At 37.3% G+C, this 27,601-nt stretch overlaps 1 protein-coding gene across 1 annotated transcript; it reads left to right on the top strand.

Moving 5' to 3' along the window:
* The first annotated feature begins 1,098 nt into the window (after positions 1-1,098).
* On the top strand, positions 1,099-15,028 carry LOC139710897 (ubiquitin-conjugating enzyme E2 U-like). Its single transcript, XM_071622819.1, has 10 exons — positions 1,099-1,213; positions 4,911-5,015; positions 6,171-6,255; positions 7,043-7,135; positions 8,410-8,507; positions 9,521-9,647; positions 9,896-10,087; positions 10,723-10,819; positions 13,239-13,360; positions 14,925-15,028. The coding sequence occupies exons 2-10, from the start codon at positions 4,950-4,952 to the stop codon at positions 15,026-15,028; spliced, it is 984 nt and encodes a 327-aa protein (XP_071478920.1). The 5' UTR covers positions 1,099-1,213; positions 4,911-4,949.
* The last annotated feature ends 12,573 nt before the right edge of the window (positions 15,029-27,601 follow it).

The following is a 27,601-nucleotide window of genomic DNA, read 5'->3' on the forward strand; positions in this document are numbered from 1 at the left end:
TTTGGTTTGTAAATTCACTGAGATAAGAATCTGTGATGCGATGATAATTCATGTTATCCTTATCTAAATGGTGCTTACCAGCACATCCACCTGACAGCAAGAATGATATTTGGCAATATAAAAGGAAATATAGGTTGTTATTGCATTCAATACAAAACAGTGAAATGGATGCCTGTTAAATTGTACGTCAACTGATGGCGTATTCTGATCGCCTGCCTGCTCTAAACGCAAAGTCATTCTTTGAACATGAATTCCATAAATTGTTACGTCGGGCAAGCTTATGCATTATACCGCTTTGAAAATGAGTGAAGTGCCTAACCAACTGAGAGAAAAGAAAGGTCATTTTGTATAAATATGTACGTGTACAGTGTACGAGCTATAATCAGAGACTCCAACCCCAAGCACCGTCTTCTGATCTGGAGATTCTCCAGCCTAAAACCCCTAGCAAACGGGAGACTTCAACTTGATGTGCACGAAGCGCACATCATGAGCGCGAGTTTCCTTGCGGCCCGGGTCAGGGTTCTAGTAACCCCGGGACGCTCCGTATACAGTTACACACTGTGGGAGCCCAACACTGCGTGTTGGGGCTGGTCGCAGTTAGGGTTCTAGATGCTCTCTCATGCCATGCTATTGATAAGGCTTATTTTTCAACATACGGTCAGGGTGGTAATAAGTCAGAAAGAATTTCAAGCGGGAGACACAGAGCCAGGGCGGGAGAAATTAAATCTCCAGCGGGAGAAGGGAGATTTTGCAAATATGGGTTTTCGGCGGGAGATCTCCCGTCGAAAGCGGGAGAGTTGGAGTCTCTGTATAATTACGAACTGGCTTATTGTAACTGCATCTTTGGATAGCAGAAGTGATTATTACGTTGCCAATTTTTTGAATGATTATAATATAAAAATGGGGTATGCTTTCCAATCTTTCAAAAATATCAAAAAATAAATTACTGGAGTATAAGTAAAGAATTAGTCTTAATTATACATTATTGTGAAATGAAGTCAAAGAATCGAAATGCCTTTATAAGCTTTATGATGTAAAACCTTGTAATGTACGAGCCAGGAAAAGCATGGAAACAGTAAACAATCCACTTTGCTGTGAGGAAGATAAAATTTGGAAATTCTCGGACATCGACTTGCCTTTGAAGCTATACAATCAAATCAGTTACCTACCCTTGGCCACACTGAACATGTAATTTATAAAGTTCAACTTGAGGGTAAGTTTTACTCGTTTGTTTGTTTGTTTGTCTAGTCAGTCTCATTTTCACTTGTCAGTTGACATTTTGTCGGAAGTGACAGGTATACCGAAAACGTAGTCCCATGTCTTGACATTTGTGTTGGCTACGTTCAATGCTGTGAACGCCGCCGCACAGTGGGCCAGAATGAGCTCAAAGTGCGCCAAAATTATATTTCATGGTTTCTTTTTACTCAAATTTGGTGTCTAGGGGTAATTTGGGCCGTAGAATTGTTTGAAAATAATTTCAAACTCATATGACGTCACTGTGATGCTAATTTTTCATAGGCTACCAAAAATTTGTCTGTAAATGATGAAAAAGCAATGAAAATCTTAGGCTGTTTTCTTTTTCTTTAAAGATTAATTTGAAAAGGGGTTGAATTATCTTTTCACATTGGCTGACACTTATCTATACTACCTACAGGATTCTTACATAAAATCATTATGTCATAGAAAGTGTATAAACATTCGGGTTTCGTTAAAAGAATCGAATTAATGCTGGAACTTGGAAGTTCCATCACATTATACACACGTACTGCAAAGTGATACTGTTGTCCGTGTAAATCAGTGAGAATATAAGTGTAGACGTACGCTGTACTTTTGGATGAATTTCTTCACTCTATTCTAACAGGACATAAATGTGTGATATAAAATCAATCTATGCCATATCAATTCATACAAGCGCAACACAAAAAAAAAACAAAAAAAAACATTTTGTTTAATTTTACTGGAAAGATAAGAAATTGTGAAGTCAGTAATCAGGAAAATGCATGAAAGGTTATAACTTAGCAACTAAGAGTGAGTCTACCGTGTATGAAAGTTTACTTGAAAAAGCTATAACAGTTGTTTTGTTTTTCTAATAAAAAATCTATCGGAATCACTATCATATGAAAATGTAAATTCATCCCCGTTCCACAAGGATATTTTTTTTTCTCATTAGTCAGTCGTAATCGGAAGCAAAGTTTTTGCTTCCAGCAACCCACAAGGCACAAAGTGTATGGGATCACAGTCTAATGAATCCGACATGTATTGGTCGCCTATCAGGTCAATGTCAGACAGGTCGGGCATGATCCGATGAGGCAAGATTGTCCGATGAGGATCACGCGAGCAGTGTCTGACACTAACCTGATAGTCGACCGACACAATCTGATTCATCATCAGACTGCGATCCGATACACTTTGGTGAACGGCCGGAAAGCAACAGACTTTGCTTCCAAAGAGTAACCGATGAGAATAAAATTTCTGTGTTTTGGTGTATAACGTTCTATCTGGATAATATCAAGAGTAGGATCGAAGTATTTAGGTGTCCATACAGTATGTATTGCAGAGGGAATAGCTTGTTTACATATACTGGCTATGACAATGGACAATATGGCTGTGGCCTTGGCTATGTGCAATTATGTGCTCTTTTATCTTTGGAAGAGGGGTCTTTTAGGTGCTGGAATTAGCCCTTTACGTATATTTTATAACTCTGCTTACCTCTTATTCAGTGTTAATCATGTTTCCTGGCCTTTAACGTGCAAGAAAAAAAAAATAAATTAAAAAATAATGCCGCCCTCATGCGGCGCCGTATGATAACAGAATTCCTAAACGGCTGCCAGGTCCAAAATAGACGTACACACTGTAAAGTTCCGCAGAGAATCGGCTCTAACACAAAAAGTGGCAAAAGGTGGCAGCCAAATCTGGTATCAGCTTAAAGCTTAGACATCAGGGAATGTGGTGTTAATAGAAGTTAGTTGGAAATCCGTGGCAATCTAAACTTTTCATGTGAATATATTAAAAAGACAAAAAATAGCCTCTTTTCAAGGATATTTACCGTAAAATATTCATGATGATTAAGTTTCTTTTCATTTTTACGGCATTCCTAACGTAAAATAAACTTTGAGAAAAGTGTGGGAGAAATTACAGGTTGATATCTCAAAAACTACATGTTGAAATTACTTATTTATTAAAGATGTTACAATTTGCTTTGAAACTCTTAAAATGTTGTATTTTGCTACTTCAGGTAGGAAAATACCCCTTTAATGTACATATCTGATTTAAATATTTCAATGAAATATTCTTCAAAGAATTTCATCTCAAGAGCGCATGTCAAAAATTAAAAAATCTCAAGTGCCCAAAATGACTTTTGGCGCACTTTGGTATCTCTCTGGCCCACTGTGCGCCGCCGCGCCTCTAGCCTACTACTCCTGCTCGTAGTCCCCTCTGCTCGCGCTCGCTGTGCAATGACCGTGCAGTGCGTTGCTGGATGGATGTGGATGGCTGCCATTCAAAGCTCAGGTATCATGGGCCCCATGACCCAATAGGCCTAATCAATTTCTCCCGGTTTGTAGGGATAACATGTGAGATGTGGAGAACCTAACAATGTAACATGTCCTTGGATTCGGAATGTAAAAACTGAAAATTTAAACTGTCTTGATGTTTGAGTAAAATTTTAGATCTTGTCCTTTTTAAAGTTGTATTGCAATCTCAGTCACACTAATTATTGTCGTTGATCCCTGCTCTTTAATGAAAAGCTTGCCCATAAACACTGACTAGTATTATTATTAAAGACTGAACTTCAAATGCTAGTGCTTCAGTAGTAGTGTAAATCTGTAATGACCATCTGAACTAAATCCTTGACCATGAAATAAACATAGAAAACTCACTTTGATATAAATGCAAGAAAGAATGTTAATGAAAGTGTGAACCATTGAAAATTGATGATGGCTTGATCTCGATGAATATAACTTGTTATAATCTACACACTCACTTTAAAATTACAGTACAAATCATGTACTCTATCTGGATTTGTGCAGGTTTAGGGACTCATAAAATATTGAAATCTAAGAGAAGAGTGAAGCACTTTGAGGTGGTCATATGGTAGGCACAGTTCTGTGATGTCATGATGTGTCTCCAGGCCATATGTTTTTTATGTCGACTTAGATGGTGTGCAGGCAGTATGATATGGCCTGATCTGTTCAGAATCTGATGAGGTATGAAATACCGCTTGAAAAAGCACCAGTTCCTTGATGTATCAATGTAGATGTCATAACATAACTATGCAGATCTCTGAGAGGAAGTTTTTCACAAATTGTACCATTGTTACAATCTTTTATTGGCTATTGCATTTGTATTACTTGTCTCAATTGTTGTACAGATTCTAAGAAATGTCACAAATAGAATTTAACTAGAGAAACACTCTGAGAGTGCAGACCTCCACCAAGCAGCTCATTTTCACCACTGATCTTGTTCTTCCATAGAGATTAGTGATTTCCACCCATATGGTATATATATATGTGATGAAAGTCGCCCAATTTCCCATTATAGACGCCTTTTGTTACGTCATCAACTTCCAGCTGCGCGGTGTGCCTCGCCTTAGCAGAAACTAGAGCATGCACTTTGGTGTGCATATGAAAACCTCCAAAATGTGCAGCTTGAACTCCCAAGTTCATTGACCCTACCTGCCAAAATATCAAAAATTCTTCATAAAATCCATAAAAATTGCCGGATCACTACCAGAATTTAATCACATGTTACTTGTGTTTGTCAACCTTTCCTGTAAGTTTCATTCAAATCTGTTCACAACTTTTTGAATTACTTGGCACTCAGGCAAACAAACAAACCAACAAACAAATGCCGGAGAAAACCAAACCATCTCCCTTGGCAGAGGTAATAATTGTTTGTTTCTGTCATTGCAGGGAATCTTGCAAGATTTACCAGAAATTGACAAGTAAGCAATGCATTCCAGGGCATATTTACTGCTCGATCGGGAGTATGTCTCGCTGCAGAAAGATCCTGCTTGGGTGAGTACATGAGAAGATTTGTATTCTTGTTTTGTAAATCACTACCTCTGTATTGAAATATCATTGCAAAGATATTTATGAATTAATCAATCTTCACAGAAGTGCTATTAATTGTTCAACAAAAATACATGGATGGTGTTTGGCGAAAGTGGCCCTCTTCTCTGTGTAATAGTTAAATTGCACCTTAGAGGTCAAAAGCAGAGGTCAATTTCACTGATTTATTTCTTGAGGATGTTCTTTCTGGTGATTTGCAATGAAATCTGCCTTTGCCCTTTTTGTGCCCAGGCATTTGACTTGCCAAGCTCTTTCAAAAGCACACACAAAAAATGCAAATAGGTTAAATACATATTTTGTTATCTGTACTGAAAACACGACTAACAGTTATATGATATGTGTGGCTACATGCTTTATTTTCCATGTGAAAAGAGCTAGATGTCTTGTCAGCATTTTGATTGTCTGAATAGTGATGTTAAATTTTGATCTTGCATATGAAGAATCTCCACACTTGATTATTTTCTACTTTGATATGTTTGGTTGTGTCTGTGGTTTTAACAAAGATCTTTACTTTATTTTGTTCAAATAGTTTCTCAATAAACAAGTGCATTAATCTGGCAGAAATTTGATCAACCTGTCATCTGTGCAAATGCGCCTTGTCTAAGCCATTGACTGCTGGGATGTCTGTAATTTTAAAGTGAAAGCACAGTTCTTGTGTGCCTGCAGAAATGTCAGTCTTTGGTCTAATATGTACATTCATCATGCATAAGAAATGTGTGAAAGAACACCACGATGACACAATTACCGTAACGTAATGATGAAAATGCGAAATATTAACCAAAAAGGTTCACTAGAAGTACTACAGTCTGAGAGCTTACCCAATCATGGTTGCAGTATCCATTGTGCCTGAGAGTGAATAGCATGCAGCATGTTCTGCTTGATATACCGACTTGTTAAATTTCACACTTTTAATCTCGAAATACTACAAAGTAACTCCATATCCCCAAAATTGCACCAGCCAGACAAGTTTCTTGGCAGAGCTTTCTGCTATCGATAAGCAAATTCCAAATAAAGATAAATTTTGAGTTCTGCTGACTACTATGTTTCACCTTTGAGCTAATTGAAATTAAAGTTGTTTTGACCTAATGAATGTAATTTCAGGGAATCACTGCTCACCCTCTGGCTGAGGATAACATGATGGAGTGGACAGCAACCATCAGAGGAATGAAAGACACAATATGGGAAGGTATGAAGTCATGGCATGATCCTCTTGTCATGAACATTTTTATACGGTAACTTAATTTCTATTGAATAAACTCGTATACAGTAATCTATTGGCCTGTGTATTAAGTGTATGGGTATATCAGAAATAAGTATAGAACAGGTTAATTGAATTACTTTTCAAATATTTTGTTTTGGATTTCTGTTAATATTGTTTTCCTGATTAAAACATTTGTCACTTTCTGAATAAATTTGTGAAATGTTGAATGTTTTGATGGGGTGGGGGGGGGGGGGAGATGGTTAAGATGAAAAGGAATGTCAAGCAATACAATTTTTAGGTGTAAATTATTCAGAAGATTTATAAAATCTTACAATATCAGCTCAATATCTTGCACTTTTGTACTCTTTTGTTTTTGTCATATTTGTAACAGGGTATGGGGTTTTTGTGTTTGTCTTATGGTATGTTAATGTTATGAAAGAATATTATCTTTGCAAGGCAAAGAATCCAAAAATTACATACTGAACTGCAATGAAAATCAACTGTCAGGACAACATGTATTCTCATGAGTAAAGTGGGATGTAGTGCAAACATACTTTGGTCAAGATTTACTGTCATGTACAATGTTTAGAACACCTATGTGGCAATGCAGGAAGAAGTAAATATGTCACATTTGATATTTTGCAAAACTTGAATGGCAACAAGGTAAAGAAACGTGTGTGGATCACAAAATGTGGATAGTGCATTATTTAATATTTGGCACTAACCTTTCACCATATTTCTTGTCTTCCCCCCCCCCCCCCCTCCCATACAGGTGGCATATTTGTGCTGAGTCTGAAGTTTACTGAAAACTATAACCACGAGCCCCCAGATATACGATTCCACACCATTCCATTTCATCCTAACAGTGAGTCACTCTTGAAAGTTCGAGGTAGCATTCCTGTAATATCAACTCTTTTCAGTTTTCGAATAGAAAAAAAAAATCTTTGTAGAAAGCAAATGGCAGGATCCTATAATTTGCCAAGGTCTTAGTGAAAAGTGCCTTTTGCATTTGGCAAATACCCACTGCCTCTGGTACATACAGTTTCCATAAGCAGTATGTTTTAACAGTAAGTAAAGAATAGAATGAATGCTGATCTATTCTTTTAATAGTAATAAAAAAAAATAATTGGCAAAGGTCTATTTTTGAAGCGCAGTTGCTATATTCAAATACACTGCTGCACTGCAACAGGAGACTCCTATCTGCTTGGTTTGTAATCATATGCATCGAAAGCAGGCAAAATTTATAATGAAAACGACTTGCTTAAATTTTTACATTAGTACAAAAATGTAGACTATACCATAATAATTATTACAATAATTAATGATAATGATATAATAATGATGATAATAATAATAATGGAATGATAATAATAATAATAATAATAATAATGATAATAATAATAATGATAATGATAATGATAATTATAATAATAATAATAATAATAATAATAATAATAATGATAATAATAGTAATAACAACAACAACAACAATTATACCATAAAAGTAAGGGAAACACTTTCAAGAGGATTCATTGATTGCAGCCACAGATAGCTGAATTGTGTTCGAGCCTTCCCTTGATGACATAGAGGTTATGGGGGGGGGGGGGGGTTCTTTTTAGATTAAATAACAAAGTGGATGCACATGCTCACTTGCCTTTCAGTGTTTCGCTAAAAAGAGCTGAGAAAAAGAGCAGTGGTTATGCATTCAGAAAAATGAACTTACAGAGATTTTGAAAATTTTTGAAGAAAAAAGCTGCAAAGTATTTTGAATTGTTGAAAAGTGAATGTTTGGTTACTGGTTTGCCTCATAAATTTACTTCACGTAGAAATGAAACAACAATGTCTGGGATGCATGGTGTCTTGTTTTGACTGAAGCATTCAGCATCGCTCTTCCTCTTGTGAATTCCACTTACCAAAATACCAAGACTAAGCTAATCTTGCCCAAGATGCAGTGGTAGGGAACAAAAAGAAAAAAAAAAAAGAAAAGAAAATAAATTAATCACTGAACAGCTGCAGTTTAATTTCAAACAATGGCATATTGTGGGCATTAAATGTTGAGACAGTAGTAGTGCACAACTCTCTTAAAAAAAGTCACCAAAGGCATTGATAAAATCTACGATGCTCATTCTATCCATACAGTTGATATGCAATCGGGAAGACCTTGCATCGAGTTTCTTGATGACATCTCATGTTGGAAGGAAACATACAGTTTACAGTCAATACTTCTAGCTATTCAGGTAAGGGTAATCATCTGAGTAGATCTAAGAACTGAAATTACGGCATACAGCTTTTTACTTTGCTTTGCTGATAAACTGAAACTTGATTAAAGCGTTGCAGTTATTGTGAGTTTCCATTTCAATATTCTTTAATCTCTGTCCTCTCCATGAGCTGAATTTGTTCTTAAATGATACTTGTCTTCTTTCCCCTCCCTTGTAAGATAATGTTACTCTGCAGCATGGAAGGATGATATGAAAAAAAAAAACTTTTTTATGGTGGTGTCTGTAACAAGATACACCTATATTCCCATGAAATGCATGTTAACACATATCAAGAAAATTAAACTCAGTCATTCTGTAATGATCAGATGTACTCAACTAGTGAGTGAAAATGAAAATGAAAATGAAAATGAAATTTACGGGGTGCTGTTATCTATGACACATCTCCTAGGTTATCAGAACAAGTATGTATATTGAAGTTGAGTGTGTTAGCCATTTAGCCTTAATGGAAATGACTGTGATAATCTGAATTTTGGAAGTTTATTGCACTTTTTCAGGAGAATTGCACATGAAAAAATCTGAAAGTCCTTTGCTCAACCAAAGCTGCTAGCACAGGTAGAAAATGCCATGGAACTCAGCAAACACACTCTTGTGTGAATCCTGTCCCATGAAACTTGATGAGATTGCCGTTATTAGTGTTTCTAAATTATTACCACATGACATACATCATGTTTGTGCTCAGCACAAGTTTCATCATTTGTTTTTCTTCGGAATATTCCTTGTAGGTTTCCACCATAAAAGGTAGTGGACAAATTGATTGGCTATACGACCCAAAACTGCTCTTTGGTAAAGGTGTGCATTGTAGGCTAATGCCACTCCAAAACGAATGAGCGTTCTGGTTCTAGGAGCTTGAACCCACAGTTTTGTGATCACAATGTTCACAAGTAAAAGGTTTTTGCCACTACACCACTATCCCTGACACAGGAATTCGGTCACATGGATAACCCAGCATTTTTGTAATATTTACCACACAGAGCATGCTGTCAAACCCAGTTATAGACGATGCCGTGAATGAAGAGGCAGTGGGGATACTGGAGAACTCACCTGACCTGTACAGACAAATGGTCATAGACTGTGTGAATGCTAGTCGGAAAGTCTTTGGTGAGTTGTAGGGAACAGGTTTCATCCAGATTTCAAGTTTGTGTCCATTTCTGTTCCTTTCTTCTTCTTCTTTTTTTCCTTTTTAGTGTTTGCTTGCAGGTTGAAGTTCAGAAGAAATAATGTCTCCATGTACAAATGCAGTGGAATTGTGTATTATTTTTCCTATATTTCCTGATCAATTTTAACATGTAATGGTCTGACATCTTTCTTTCATGTTTTATTTGTTTGGATTTTTTGTTGTTGTGAAGCTGGTCAGAGTATACCTTCCGACGAGTCGAGGGTTCGCTTTCAGAGCGATAAAGAGGACCCCGCTGACGACGATCCCCAGGGTGGGTCTGCACTGAACTTTCTCAAGCTGGCCAAGATATCATTCGATGACTACCTCACCACTTGGACAGGCATAGCAACATCCAAGGCTCGCTCGGAAATGAAGAATCCATGTAGGTTGAATGTCATTTGTTTAATGGTGATTGGTGATACATGATTAATATCAATCTTGGACCTCTACAGTTTGTTCGGCAGGTAAAAACGTGTACAGAAATCGTGTTTATCAAGCTCACCTACAATCAATCACTGCAGTTGACCTTTTTAATGATCTTGCTACAATAGCATGAAAGTGAGCATTGCCGCATGAAATAACAACTCCTGTAATTTGCGATAGGTATTTAACTAGCGTTGTCTACATCTTTGCTGAATTATCAGGAGGAGAAGTTAAATGCGTTCAGCTTTTAGTTGAGATTGATTTGTCTTTTTTAATATAACTGCAAATCCAATGATTTCATTGTACTGTACAGTAAGCCTTACTGAATGTTCTGATGCTTTGCCTAAAAGTAACATTGTAAGAACTATAAGGGCACGCCTTCACAGAGGATACTGAATAAAGAAAAAAAAAAACTACATGGATTCGCAATTAGATGAACAGGTATGTTTGTACACAAAAATACATAGAGAGATATGATCCTGGATGGACATAAACAGGAAACATGAATGGATGCACAGATGATGAATAAATGATTGATAAATGATGAATAAATAATGAATAAAATATTTGTCCCGATATGAATGCCCGGTCCAGTGCTAGAGGCTATCAGTGATGACCCCAAGCTCCAAACAGCCCACTATGGTCTCAACGTGGAGGAGCTGCAGCAACACATGAAGCAACAGCTGGACACGTAAGCCAACAGACCCAATTCACATTTGAAAATTGATCATGATAAATTCAATATGAGGAACTTGACCAGTAGGCTTTTGGACCTGTGTACAACCTCTTGGTTGAGAGGGAAAATATATAACTTCATTTTTGGGCCAATACTCTACATTGGTGTTCTTTTTTAACTTTTAACTTTTTCTTTCTTTTTTTAATACTTAGAGTCAAGTTGAAGAGAGGGAGCATACGCATTGCATGCTATAGTGGACTCCCATTATAACAAAGTCCTTGGGACTGGTGTTTGTTTGTTTTTTTGTTACGTCAAAATTTTGTTACAACCAAACAAATAAACGATAAAAAAAACCAGAGAACAGAGGATGTTCTGGTCTGAATTTTTACTTTGTTGTAATCGGGATTTTGTTATAACTGTGTTCAATGTAACAGAAGTGCACTGTATTTGTCTAGAGCAGGACTTGTTAAAAAAAAAAGATATTATGCTCTTGCACTAGTGCTTTGAAAAATCAGCTTAATTATGATTAATATGGTTAAGATATACCAAAATAATGTGGGCGTTGTCTGTAAAATCAGCTCAAAGTTTATTGTAAATCATATAGGTGTATTTTGTTTCCTTGTTTTGTTTTTTTCTTTAACTAAATTCATGGTACAACGTGGTACCTTACCTATGACAGGTGGTGCATACCAGTAACAGGTGCTTCTAGTATCTGGGAGAGGGTTATTTTGTTTTGTTTGTTTACATTGTAAATTTGGCTCATACTAATCACATGTTTTCAAGTGCAATTTTTTTTTTTTTTTTTTTTTGGGGGGGGGGGGGTTTCGTCGGAATTGGGTGTAGCCACAAAGCTACTTGCATACCATACAAACAGGTGCATGTTGTAGATATCACCCTCCCACATGGTTCACAGGTTCAACAACAAATCAATACTCAACATACCATTCAACTTAAACAAAGGAAAATGCAAAATGTAACAATTTTATTTTCTAAATATATCTTGGCTCATGACCTGAATGTACAATGTTTTTGTACATTCTTTCCAAACAAATTCTCTGCAGGGATAGAGGCTTTACTGAAAGTTTTTTTTGACTTGAAAATAATTATGAAAATGTAACCTTGTAAGATGCTGAAGTATGCTTTTAATCCATCTCCTTAAAAAAGTAATGATTTTGAGGTTGTTTTAGTCCTAAGAGGCCACTAACGTCTTGAAAAGTTCTGGAAGATGTTGCAGTCTGGCTTCTTTTGACATACTGTAAAACGAGAAATGTTCGCGTGCATTTTAATTTCGCGAATTTCGCGAGCGCCAAGATTCGCGAAATTAAAATGCACGCGAAATTTCTTATCTACACTATATGCATTGAACGCAAGAGGCAATTCGCGAAAATTTCTTGCCACGAAAAAGGCCGTCGGCTCCAATTCGCGAAAATTTCGTGCCGCGAATATATCATGTTTTACAGTACCAACACTCTTAACTGTATCCACAGACATGCACATCATGCACATGCTTTTGATTAAGCTAAGCAGAAAACATAAATCAGTTTACCATAGACCACTTTCAGACTGCATTTCAGTTGACTGGTCAAATACTGTTGGAATATCTTATAAAGGTTACTGTATGAAAATCTTATACTGAGTACTGTTTGAAAATCTGATAATGCATAATTCATAAATTCATTCGTGGCTAGAGAAAAACTTGGTGGTGTTTTTGTTTTTACTAGTATCCTGCAAGAACTCATTTAATGGAGAATTACTCGCATTACTGACTTAATAATTACCCTGAAATAATCTTGAAAGAAACAGTTGATTTAAAATCCATAGCCCATCAACAAAAATAACAGCCAGAAAGTTCCATGAATATTACCAGGCCTACATCAGTGAACCAGAGAGGTCGTGTACACTTTGTTTTTTAAACGACAATAACATCTTCAAATCAGTAGTGAGGTGATATATGTATCGCCATTTTATTCGATTTAATAATCATGGAGATGCAATTATTCTTTTTTACAAACATCGATTACTGTTTTGGCGATGTATAGGCAGCCCCAGAGGATGTATACATTCTCCAGAAATTTGTTGGGGCTTTTTGATTGTCGCTAACTCGCCGTAGATGGGGCAATGACTGTAATAAATTTGGTCAGTAATCAATGGGTGAAGAGATAGCAATCACGGGCATGCATCCAAATCTCTGTGGGACCTTTACGAATTGCATGTACTACTAGTAGTATTGAACTGCAAGCACTCCATTTACGACAAGTTAGCGCCAGTTTGAGCAAAACCTGAAGAACAACCACGTACATTGTAGGCGGGCGTATAACCCGAAGTAAAGATTTGCTTATTATGAACAATTAAGTTTTCAGCATCGTTAGTGGCTTCATTTTCCCCCAGTCTGAGAATTAACACTTCATTTTTTATTCAATTTCTCTGTCATCAGACACAATTCCCTGATGTACGGCAAGTTTGGCCCAAAGCAAAGCAAGGAACCACAAGACAAAGAGAGCAAGAGGCTTGAGCATATTAACAAGATGAGAAAGATATACCTTCCTCGGAGATCAGGTATTGCATCATCATAGTGACAGTAATAATTTTGACGAATATTTGATGGAAGTGCTGTATTTTCACCAGTTGAAAAAGAATTGTACTTAGGAAAGTTATGTCTTTAATAATTTAGCCATACAAGAACACCAAAGCAATAGGGTGACTGAAATTGAGCAAATGTCAGGAATTCGTCTGGTCTAGTCTACCTCAGGCATGCAGCACGTCAATGTAACTATTGCTGGTGGCATGACTGTGAAACAGATGAGTTAGTATATGTTGGGAATGTTGCTGGAAATATCTAACGAAAGTGTGGGTAGTGATAACATTATATACCACAAATCATTATGCCATTGTTTCAGCAAGATTACCTAAAAAAAAAATCAAAGCAACTGGGTTTTACAAATTATTGTTGAGACATCACATTGCCAAATTGTCTAACCTCTCAGTAGAGTAGTTATCCTATACTGATCTTCAAAATGCTTGCAAACTCTTGTTGGGATGGTGCAACAGGCCTCAGTGTAACTTGAACTCAAAACTGGCTTAACCTTAAAAAGACTGGGCTATTTTGATGTCTAGAAAGACTGGGGGGGGGGGGGGGGGGGGGGGGCTGAATGAGCCCCCCCCCCCCCCCCAACGGCCAAGATCTTGGCCGTTGACCGCGTGATCACGAGGAAAATTGCCATGCGCGTCACCCACAAGGTAATCTACAAAACTGAATAGGTAATTATTCCACAATTATTCAAATTAATTTTTAATCGATTAATTATGCTAATTTATGCATGAAATTTAAAAAAAATGGCTGTAAATCTTTAAATAAATTTCCCAAAATGCTAATTTTTGGTTTAGGTACTCTTTTTAGGATTCTTATCAAATGTACATCAAAAATATGGCAGTATCAAAATTTTGTTCATATGTATTTCATTTTTTAAATTTCTTATGTATTTCATCGTTTTTGACTTCTTTTTTTTTTTTTTCCGATGGAAATCATCGGGGATGCTATTCTGATCATAAACAACATGAAATCAATTGATTTTAATCAGTAAAAGTAAAAATAATTATACATTTATGAATTTTTGCTGAAAACAGAATTTGCATTGGATTTGTAGGTGAAATCACGTTTTTGAGCAATTTTGGGTCTGACATGCACTTACAAAATATTGCGTAACTTCGGAACCGCGTACCTGGGCATCGCGAATTTGGTCTCAAACGTTGCGCAAGACTTAAAAGAAAAAAAGTCATGAAACGTCATGGCGCGAGATTTGTATGTTAAGGATTTATTGTGAAAAATGTCGAGGGGGGCCCCCCCAAAAGCCCTTTTCAGTCTTTTTAGGGTTAAACTATTTCCTACTCCAACAGCAAAACAATCGAAATGTCATCAGCCACAGATCAAATATAGTGACGTAAGTTGATGATGATGGTATTGGTATACCGATAGCAGTGAATATCATGTTAGAGAGCTTTACACAGTGCTTTGCAAATGGAATCTACTGCCCCTCCCCCTTCTCCAAATTAGTCATTCTGTCAGAAAGAGACAATAATAAAAATCTTTTGCTCTTCTTCCTTGTTTTCTTATGACTTTCAGTGCCACCTCCGTCCACTGCCCCGAGCGAGGCAGATGCTTGGGAGAAGGAGGTTGATGACCTGGTAGCGTGGACCAATGACCTCGATGAAGATGAGCTGAAATGACAAATATTCCTTGGCAGATACAAACTGACAAATGATTACTCAACTCCAGCAAATATTATTTGTGCGAAGTACAGCATCTGCGGTTTGCTCAAATGGTCGTTTTGCTTGTTTGCGTTTTGTGTTATTTCTATGACATAATCTTATGTCGCTGACATTTGTGTAGAGAAACAAGATGCCAATATCATTATGTCATTGTGCCCTACTTTCTGCTTCTGTATCTTTTCCAGCGACAAGAGTAGTATGTTCATGCATACATTAGGTTGCTTTGGTCAATCCAACAAAGATGTTTGTAATATCCAGCGCATGTGATAAATCTTGCTGCAAACATTGGGATTGAAATAGAGACAAGATAAGGGAAGAAGCAAAATAGATGGATATATAGATAGAAAGAAAGAAAGATAGAGAGACAGTGGTGTCAATGAACAAGAGAGAAAGAGAGCAAGAATTAATCTGTTTTTGCCTTTGTTTATTCACTATTTTTCTAAGGGAGGGAAGAAAAAGATGCATCTGTTTGGAAAAATGAATGTGTCCGACCAATCAGATCTCCATGGTGAAATCAAATTATGTAGCCAACAGCACAAAGCAGTCCAAGTTAGACGCAGTGTAAGTAGTTGACACGATATGCAACTAAGGCAACGAAACATCAATTCGCAAATTGAGAATTGCAATTTGTTTGTCGTGAACAGCAGAACAGCAGAAAAAAAAGGACATTTTTGCAGATGTCACTGGCGCGGCAATCATTTGACCTTCAAACTACCAGAAGATATTGTGCACATTTTCGCTGATTATTATTTTTGTGGTGATATCAGGAAAGCATCGACATGGCAACCTGGCGACCTTGGAATGATCATAAGCATCTTCCAATCACTCTGCCTAATGGAATTACAGCAAGAGCACTTTTAATCTGCATGATGTTCCTTCACGGAATGCTAATTACGATTGCGATGTTTCAGATGATCACTTGTCACAGCGTGAAGGCAAACTCTAAAGAGAAATTCAATTTGAATGGAAGCAGTGATGCGAAACTTCAGATCCGACTTTTCTTCTATTAAAGTGTCCCCCCCCCCCTTGTTTGTTTTTTGAGTTTTTGTTTTTGACGAATAGACCGTTCCAGTAATGTTTTATAATTCATCAATGTTTCTTTACGTATAGCCTAGTAACGAAGCATTTCATTTATACGTGCTCCCTCCAATTACGTTCCTTAGGCAGGAATTCACTTAGTCGTTGCTAGGTATTATAAAAGACAAGCCACTGGCAAGTTTGCAACTTTTGTGAACAAATCATGCATAGAATTTGAATACGGTACCGAAAAGGTCTATCGGCTCGTCATGCGCGGGGTACATTCTTGATTGATATTTTCGCCATGCCACTCATCAAGATGGATGAGTGTCTAATCATAACATCTTAATTTGCCCTTTTCCCGCCAAACATAAAATTGAAGTAATGCACAGCAAACGTATGTATTTGACTAAGTCAAAAATTTGTCAATTGACAAGGCGACCACTTGGGAAAAAGAGAAGTATTCCACAGCACGGTAGCTAGGCCACAGACTTTACAACAACGTTCAGTAAACCGTCCATGACATTGATTTTATAGTGAATGAAAACGCAATAGAGTAACGACGTGTGAAGTCGTGGCCATTCGTCGCCATGGAAACGGGTTCTAAACAACTTCGCCAGGCCCGAGTGTTTATGCTCGCACCTGGTTTCAACTCAAGCTATAGCAAAAGACTGTAACATCATCACTTCGGTACTTCCGACCTTAGTCGGGCTCCCCGATGATGATATATAAGAGGACGAGCAAATGAATTTGTTCAGATATCTAGAGTTGATATTTCTTTTATTTTATGTGCTTGTGTCGTGATTGTCATTTGATTGTATTACATGTATTATTAGTGTTAATCATGCACGTATTTGGCATAGTAGATAAGACTCCCGGCTCCCAATCGGAGGACCTGAGTTCGATTCCCGCCAACTGCTTACGTCCTTTGACAAGATGTTTTTAAACCCACCATGTCACTCTCGACCCAGGTGTATAGATGGGTACCTGGTAACGCTAGAGTAATAACAATGGCAGGACCCTCTGGTTAGAGCAGTGGTATCACTAAATTATCATTATCAAGACTTATTATTATCACGCAACGAAGAAATCAGTTGGGTAAATGCCGCCTTGGTTAGACTTAACTTCATATTGAGCACATAGTTTCGACCACACGTGTGAAACAAGCATACACAAACATGCAGCAAACAGTACACACACACACACACACACACACACACACACACATACATCACACACACACACACACGCAAACACAGGCAGCTACACACTTTTTGATAATTCTTTATCTGTATTTCATTCTATATCAGGCTCATTTTTACGATGAAATTAATGTGAACAAATACAAGCAGCTGTATTCTCACTTGTGCTGCTGAATTAATCTTTTTAACATGCATTACAATATGTCTTTTTTTAATCACTCACATACCATCACACACACACACACACACACACGCGCACACACACACACATACAAACGCACAAACGCACCAATTATACGTGTACATGTGTACGGACAACACTTGTGATCTGAACTGTGGAGATATAATTGCTGTGATGCGACACACGGAAAACGATTAAAGACACTGTATTGCTTGGTTTGCTGCATAGTTGTTGTCTATAGTTTTTGTCTTAGTCTGTAATTTGACTTCCCTGATGTATTTTCAATCATTTCATCATGGTCAATGATATACATATATATATATTTTTAAGACAAATAAAATTAACAATTTGGCTTCAACACCATTACTCCTCATAGTCTATAGTACTTTTCCCCTTGTGACATATATGAATGAGTGTGCATGTAATTGCGTGTACACCACACACACACACACACACACACACTCACACACACACACACACACACACACACATACACGTATATAGATTATGTACAGTATATATATGTATATGTATATTGTATATCATATATGTATATATATATATATATATATAATTCATAAATGACAATTCCAGCAAAGAAAATTATATACATTTCTGGTCAGTTCCCCTTTGCATTATCATATAATATATACAGGGGAGACCGGATCTAGTTGATATACGGGTAAGTTGTCACTTGATTATTTTCTCACAATCTAACCAAGAGACATTGTTACAAGCTATATCACATCAGGACATATTATTGAAACGATTTATCTACGTGCGAAATTTGACTATGGCTGGACATCTTAATGAAGAAGCTTCCTAGTTAGGTGAAAAAAAAAAAAACGCTTTTCACCTCTGAATATTTTGAAATGTTCGATATTCTTTTATTTTAGCAAAACTATTCATCTCCATGTAATGATGGGTGTGTGGATGAAAGAGGCATGTCTTCGGTGTCTTTTGGTGGGAATAGCAATCAATCTGATGTTTGAGTATTTATTGAGCACACTTGTGTGAGTTATTGAAATACGCACCGGGTCATTTTGTTACACTATAACAATTTAACTTGCCCCTGCCGGTGTTGAATTTTATTGAGGTGTTACAACTTACCCCAATGAATTTCACAGTTTAATTATGTTTTGTTACTTACAGAAAGTCTGATTATAATACTATGTGGTTTTTATGCAGACATCAATTGATTAAGCACATTCAGATGTTGAAAGCTACACTCTTCAGTCAATTAAATTAGTGACTCGCATGGGAGCATTTAGCTGCATATGGAGGGAAAAAAAGGCTGCTCTGTTGCATGGTTCACATAATTATGTTTCGCTGTTCGGTACTTAATTTCATTTACTTTGATTAGGAGTAACCTTGCATTGTATAGTGCAAGAGTAATGTTGATTCATCCCGTTTATCTATGATCAATATTATCAACGTTATTATTGTACGTCATCCATCTTTGTTTTAATGTAAGTAGCATCCCATCAGAGTATAATGCACAGGTGTACACGCACACTCACAGGGCGGTGAGTTGGCTCACTATAGGGCGGTGAGTTGGCTCAGTCGGTAGCGCGTCTGCCTCACGATCACGCGGCCCGGGTTCGAACCCGAGTCTGGACTGAGCAATGTTGTGTGTAAACATACCGTCCCCTCTAGCAAGAGGCAAAACACTCTGTCCCTCGGATAGGACATAAAATGGAGGTCCCGTGTATGAGAGAGTCACAGCTCATGCACGTAAAAGATCCCGCTTCATTCATTCATCGCAAAGAGCAGGGTGTCTAACCCGATGAAGTGGTCCCACCCCAAATCCAACTGGACCCCATGGAAGACCAGCTTAGTGTAGCTGAATATGGGCTATCCAGCCATCTTCACAGATGGAAAATGAACAACAACAGCAACAACAACAGACTGCAAGACAGACAGTACACATCCAGTCATACACATCCACAATGTACTGAACATGCTCAGACCGGCAGACAGATGCACAATTATTCATTAACATTATGTATCTATTATCATATCTGCTTTTACCCGATTGATGAATACTTTCTGAATTGTCACGAAGTACCCCATGTATACTGTCACAACTTACCCCAACAGTGGGGGAAGTTGCTACAAAATTGTTTTTTTCCATGAATTCCATAATAAGTTATTCATGTTTGCTTGACTGACATTTTCCTGTTTCTACAATTAATACAGGATATAAGTTATTTTTACATCCAGAGAAAATTAAATAGATTTCTCTGTGGTTTACTTAATAGACTTCAAAATGTAACATTTGTAACAACTCAACCCGGTCTCCCCAACAGGTCTCGATATTGTAGCGGTGACCCGGTGGCCCGGGGCCGGCCACTAGCAATTGATTCTGGGCCACCAAATTTCCTAAAAGGATATCTTTTGGTGACCCGATCGGGCAACTACTAGTATGATGGAAGATTCATGATATATTGTTATGTTTCCTTTTATTTCGGGCCGATACAAATCTTACAATCTTGAAACATTGTTACGCTTCCTTTTAAACAGTGACAGACTCGCCACAGTTTGATTCACTTTCATTCTTTTTAGTGAAATGAAATGAAATGAAATTCAACTCAATGCGATTCAATTCAATTTCAGTTTTATTGTGAATAAAAAGGGCCGTCACAATGATGCCGCAAACTGATAATGCCATATACAGCGCCAGAAGGCCAGCAATTGTATTATAATTATAATTATATTGGCACTTTAACAAAACAATGAATTTGTGAGTTTCTAGTTTCCAAGTTAGTTCCTTCACCATTCAATATCATCAGTTATTCCACACCGGTTTCTGGCATCATTTAGACTTGTATTTATTCAGTAATTCCTCACTTCTATTTTAATTTCATAGAGTACCATATTTCCATTCGACTAAATGGTTGGTAATTCAACCGTACGGAATAAAGAACAAAGAGAACATTTAATATTCCTCGTGTTGTTACCATAGAGATGACTGCGAACAGCTACGAAGCCTTGTACGTTAATGAGAAAGGGCTAATATTGGGTTTTCAGAATCCCCGGATGTATTGAAAAGCGCTTGTATGCGTTCAAATTATCTTTAACAGGCCATGAACATGGTGTTCATATACTGAGGAGGTATACTAGGCGAGCTATCTCCTTGTTCATCAACCACATATCAGCTTTGAAACGTTTCGTTTGGTCTTATTTTCAATTTTGTCGTCTGAGCAGTGCAGCAGCAGCAACACCAGCAACAAAATCCTCACTTCAAATCTGAACATGCTGAAAGCATAGTCATGCAGATTTTTTTTTTTTTTTTTTTTTAAATTCCTACGACGGACATGAGGAATAACAGCCGTCTGGCTGAATCATGTGTGCCGTGCTGAAATAAATAAATGAAATGAAATGAATTTACATTCATCACGTATCAATATCTGTATCTATATTATAATGTAGATATGAATATTCATGTATTCTATTGTACACATATACATAATGGAATTCAATGTGAGGACTAGAAAAGAAAAACGTTTGACTGCGTATATATAGGTCTTTCCTAGTCAACAAAACTGGGTGACTCTCTGAATAAGGCAGCTTACAATCTGGGGGAAAAACAGCACCCAAATCAAATCTAGAACGACGATGCGCAAATTGATCATAGTTAGGCGTGAGCATGCATACATCAATAAAGAAGGGGGTTGAGCGATGGACTGGTTTTATAATTCAATGATTTTCGTGTGATGCAGTAAAGTTGTACATTCATCCATCATGCTCTTGATGAAGTAACCATCAGCTAACAGCATGGACAGTATTGTTTGCCATTCACCACATGATACGGCTCGGTTTACGTGATGCTCGAAATGTCTGTATAAGGTCTGATAATAAAGGATTTTCCACTTCAAAAAGCAAGAAAAATAAAGAAAGACGAGGCAGGGAGGCTGGGGTGTGAGTGAATGAGAGATAATTTGTTTGGGCATTTAATTGAGTAATGAAGCATCCATAAAACTTCATTATCAAATTGGCCATGAATATTGGATGAGTCTTTTGATCGGCAGCTATATCGCCGATTTAGTCCCTAGCAACGCTATGCATTAACGGGATGAAAACTTGACGGGGCTATAAAACTTGATGAATTTTGTGACTTCGTAGCGTGGAAAATGAACACCTGCATGGCGGGTTATGCTCAGTGTCGTAGCTAGTAACTATATCGAATCTATTTATAGAGGAAATCATATTGCACCTTTCCTGTGGGAATATGTCAAGATCTCTCCCTGTTTGTTTTTTAACATGTTTTTATTGGGAACACTAATTGTTATTGACGTGCAGCCATTATGAATGCTGCATGAAATACGTCTCCCAATTGGTACTTTATACATAAAGTCCTGAGATGCTTTTGAATTGTAACAGTTAGACCACGTGCTATATAGACCTAATACTTAAAGCTGTTGTATTGATATTCATGCAGTTGTCCCGTCGTACTAATTTAGCCATGGGATACAAGGGACACCAATCTGTATTAAATTTGTTGACAACATCGTATGATGTTTCAAGTGTAAGGACCCGAAGACAGAAACAGTGATGTGCTGTTTAAAAGTTTTCATGGTGATGTAAATGAGGAAGAGAGGTTTTGCGGTCACACCATGGGTATGTATATCCTTGAAATGACTGTAAATTGTTCGGCGAAGGATTAAAGGAATGGTATAGTTTTGGTTGAAACGGAGCTTCAAGTGTCCAACTTTTTTTGTGAGATAATGAGAAACCTCTTATGAAATATTAAAGAGCAAGCCACACTATAAGAGGGAATCCACAACTCATTTGATGAAAATTGGTTTTGAAATGGCTGAGATATCCAAAAACAAAGAGGTCCCAGTAAAAGGTTGAACCCACTTTTTATTAGGACCATGTTGTTTTACTTTTTCGATATCACAGCCGTTTCCAAAACAAATTTCCATCAAATAAACGTCGAATTACTCTTAGAATTGGATGCCATGCATATTTCATAAGTGGTTTCTAATTATCTCACAAAAAGTTAAAGTTTGAATCTCCAGCTCAACCAAAACCATTATCATACCTTTAAGACCCTCTTAGAAAGAGGAAAGTGGAGGAAGGAAGCAACACTCGGAGAGTGTATCCAGGGAGCTTAGAGACCTCCCTGGTGTATACTGCCCTACTTTGGCAAAAGGAAGCAAGTGACATACCATTCGAATTTGAGTTATTGATGTTTTGATAATTCACATAATGAGCTCTTCTTCCAGGCCAAATTTCATGGAGAAACACTCATCCTACTAAGAGGTATGTTAGATAAGACATCAGGATAGTCCATTGACGTCAGTGTAAATGACAGACACATTTTGCTCTTTTACGAGAAATTTCACTTTGTCACTTGCTTCCTTTTGCCAAAGTAGGGCAGTATATCGAAGGAAGGTAAATAGTGACAGTCAAATGGTAGTGGAGAGCTGCTGATTAAAGTCGCACTGACGGAGACGGGAATAAGAGATGGAGACAGTTGTAAGTAATTAGAGAAGCAGAGCAGTGGCGGATCCAGAGGGGGGCGCAACCGGCGCACGCCCCCCTTTATTTTTCGTGAAAAACAAAAGAAATAAAAAGAAAAAAATGAAATGAAACCCGGAAATGCCACCAGAAATATTAGTCACGCCCCCCCCCCCCCTTTACAGAATTCCTGGATCCGCCCCTGCAGAGTGATAATCAGGTAAAGGGTTCGGAAGTCGATGCACTATGGGAGGAGAAAGATGAACCAGAAAGAAGAGTGGAAAGAGGGAAACCGGCAGTGATATAAAATGCGAGGACCGAATTCTTATAGCCACTATTTATCATTTGCAGATGGAAAACAAAAACAACAGCCCAGCTTTAGTGCTTCAAAATAGTTCTAAAATGTTAGTTAGGGATAGAAACAAACCAACATAAGTATAATCAGTGCTTAGTAGTGTTACATAAATATGATATACATATATAATAATATATATATATATATATATATATATATATATATATATATATATGATATTGCTTATCAAAATTGTTTCTAGAAAAAAACCGTCTTCAACTATATGATTTATTGAGAAATTAGTGATATCTCCTTATATTAACAGTTTTATAGCCAAATTTTATATGATTATGTGTTTGTGATAATGCATAGAATGTGATAATTCCAATATTTTTAATCACTGCATGCTCCCAGTGGTAAACAGTGGCTTTGATCTGGTGACTCAGAAATAGATTACAGTAGTAACGACTATATGACTTCATAAGAGAAAAGATGAGCTCGTTATACTGGCGAACACTACATGAGAACTAAAGACACAATGTTAGACGAGGAAAGGCTAACGGTAAATCAATAGAAGCACAAGTGAGATTTTGTTTAACTAGAGAACCGTTATGTATATAAAAACTAGAGGTTTCAGAAAAAAAAATGTACACCACAATGTTCCATAAATTAGCGGCGATGTACATTCATTGCATGACGTAATGCTGCGAAACGTGAAGACATCGTAATACAAGCAAAATTGTAGAAACCTGGCTGTTTCGTTTCACACGAAATTTTTGATCTAACTGCTTCATGGACATGGTGTAAAATGAAGCTCAGGGTGGTTTTCAAAGATTATATTGTCTGCTTCTTATTAGCTTTTTGCACCAAAGGCATTCTGTGAACTTTTGAAAACATTACTATGTTATACATTAGTCAGTAACTGCAGGAATTGAGAAGATACACATATAAATATGAATACGAATATGAAGAGGCGTATAAATTCACATACCTATCGTGTTAAGTTAATGTCTGTTAAAACTCACGGCGATTTAATGTATAGACAATGAAAAGTAAAGCTGCAACAGCATTACTCAAGAAGGAATATATTAAAGGCACTTTAGTACATCTTTGTTCTTTTGATGGGTACGTGATTATTGATTTTCTGATGAAACAGGAAAGCACTGATAGTATAAAATGTAAGAAAGCATAAAAAGCATCAATTGATGTGAAAGACAAGACATGTCAGAGTAAGGTAGAACGAGGGAGGAGGGCAGAAAACCTTGTAGAAAAAACAAGATAAAAGTATCATACAGCAGATTAGAATATAACATCGCAACATCACAACCTTTCCTTCTTAATACAATAGCTGTAATATAAAGTGGGCAAAATGCCAATTAACCGGCTGATAAACGAAAGTGCGACTATTGAAAGGTATTTAAGTCATTTGGTATTAGCCTATAATATACTGCGATGCATCTTTCTTGGTGGAAGGTCATTTATCAAGTTGGTTTACCTGTCGTGAGAGGTGCGACAGCGTGACCTTCTATGGCAGCTGTTGTCATATGAACTCAAAGGCATCGCTGAAATGCTTGACTCTGATTGGCTGATACCAGCGACGCGTCAGATATTACACTCGTCGCCATCACACAGACCTGGCGCTCGTTGCCATAGTATAATGACATGAATCTATAGATGCGGTTGGAGTCGAGCAGGAAAATAGTGAGGTCTGTTTAACTGGACTGTGATTGGTCGAAAACAAAGATGGCCTTTATAGTTGAATACTACATGCGTATCTTCTTTCGGTATCAACAGTGATCAAGATCTATGAGATAGAAGTTAAAGGGATGTATAGCTTTTACCCTTTGCGAGATTACTCAGAAACTACTTTATGAAATTGTAAGGAGTATACACTTCTAAGAGGAATTCAAAGTTTGTTCAATGAAAATCGGTTTTGAAATGGCTGGGATATCCAAAAATAAAGTACAACAAAGCGATCCTACTATATAAAGGTGAGCCCCACCTTTTATCAGGAGTCCCACCTTTTATCAAAAATCCTGTCGTGTTACATATCTTTTTGTTCATTATTGGGTATCTTATACACCTCTGTAGGCACTTTTTAATCAGCTTTAATGCCAAATATCTCAAAATAAAGTGAATGGACTTAACTTTTCTTGTATACATTTTCTCTCCATATGTCGATTTTCGTTGTTGGTATACGTGGTCGCCATTTTCTCTGGTAGGACACATAGTCCTGTAAAGTACAGTAAGTCATGTTGTGACAGATTTTTTTTTTTCCATTCAAATTTAAGAACTGTTTTGCAACTCTGTATTTTGGAATGTAATATTAAAAAATGAAAGGTATACTCTATGACGCACCTATGCCGTTGCACGAGGCAATTACTTAGAAATAGTAGGCCCCTAAATTTACCAACAAAACGCTATTTCAGTTGACACGAAAACCTCCTGAAAAACGGACAAGAGGGGAAGGGTAATAAATGTTACACTGAATTCAACATGTAGAGAACGACATAAGGGACTCAATTTCTTTTAGTAATTCCAATCATATAATAAAGTGAAACTGTACATGTAAATGAATGAAAGTTGCCCTGACTTATGCACAGTATGAAAATCATATCAATTTTTTTTTCGCGTCATTGGTTTCACTTATCAATAATATACACATTGCTGTTGTGCGTACACGCATGTCTGTGCTTACACGAGGATAATGAGCGGGCGAGATGATATACGCAAAGATCACTTCAGTAAAATCGCGGCACGTTCAGCAGTCGACAGCTCGAATCTAGACTTGTGTTCACTTCTTGTCAAGAGTTTCTGCTCGTGGACATGCCTTCTGCTTCATCGCCGAGAACTTTAATAACTGACTTATTATAGTCGGTAGACTTTTAGGGCAATCAATCAAGCATCCCGCTCGGAACTTTTACTATAAAACGTCTTCATGGTTTATTCTAAAATTTCAGCAGTGTTCAGGCAATTTCTAATCGACTGACACTTCATACTTCTTGAGCTGACGATTTTAGCCCTTCGTCCACTTTGTTTTTCCAGAAAGATTCATAAAAAACTTTGCTTATTAAGTGAATAGCTATACAAGTTATCTTCCTGTATATCCTCTAGAGCCTTTAGATCAAAAGTAAAACAACAAGAAAAGAGCAAATCAGTCATATAGTGACTGAGCCTTAAATTTAACGATCCCAGCCAAAACCTATAATTGGGCATTTTCATCCCAGACCTGATAATAAACATTTTACTCCAGGAATTGACGTCTGTTGTTCGTGTGCCTGTTGTCACCCAACAATTTACTGACTGCTTTGCTCATGAAATGCCACATCGATACCATTATTGATTTGAACTTGACTTAGAGAGATCGTGATCCGACCGACAACAACACGACTGGAAGAATCGACATTAAATTAATTTTCTCATCCACGCGCAGACGACAAAAGACTTTACTCGGATGTCGTCACATTGTGAAAGCCGCAGGTCGGATGAGGGTGTATACGAACTACGTCAGCCCTGTAGCCGCCGCATCGATTTTTAACCAGGTCCTCTGGCGTCGTTCAAAGGTGGTGGGCAACTTTGCGCGTTGGTGACAGACGAATTCACCTCAACCACCTCTTTCATTTCAGATCTTGAGACAGTATTCGAACAGTAGACCAATCAACTACGAGATAAAAAAGGATCAACAATATTAACACTGACGTTTTACTGTATAGTATTGTAGACTGAAGGTTGGTTTTGTCGAAATCCTAGTTGCTCCTCTTCAAAAGATTGTTTTGCTGCAAAGCCAGGAGAATGATGTTTGATGAAATGGGACGTTGGATCCAGGCAGCTGCCCTTCTCACAGTCGGTAAGTTAGACGTCAACTTCTTTCTTGTTCTTTTTTTTTCTTCCGTAGAGATAATCTCCCATGAAGGCAAGCTGCCATATGATAAATTAGAGATGATATTACGAGCACCGGAAGCCAAAACAGACACCGCTAAATTTGCATGTTAAATGTGAGGTATGATGCGTTTGACTGCAACATGTGTTTTGAGTTCTGTGTTTGAATACGATTGAAAGCTCAACATGTCATCGAACATTGCTTTCGGCAATTACGTTTTGTATTCATTCATTTCATTTTCCTTTTTTTTTTTGATCGTTTGAGTGGGAGAAATGCGTCACGACAAAAAAAAAAAGGAACACAAAGATAAACGTTGCATGTGTGGCGGGGTTGGGAAGGGATAGGACAGTTTTCAAGCTACAAATAACATTTCATTTGCAGTAATTCTGCAGCTATTATACATGCGACACAGCTGAGTAGCTGATGGCCACAAAGATGTAGCGATTCTCGCAGGAACCTTTGCGGTATTCCACTTATACACTTCATTTAT

The sequence above is a fragment of the Diadema antillarum genome, unplaced genomic scaffold, assembly GCF_040938485.1.
Source record: "Diadema antillarum isolate AM-2024a unplaced genomic scaffold, OU_Dant_1.0 seq00001584_RagTag, whole genome shotgun sequence".
NCBI classification, from domain to species: Eukaryota; Metazoa; Echinodermata; class Echinoidea; order Diadematoida; family Diadematidae; genus Diadema; species Diadema antillarum.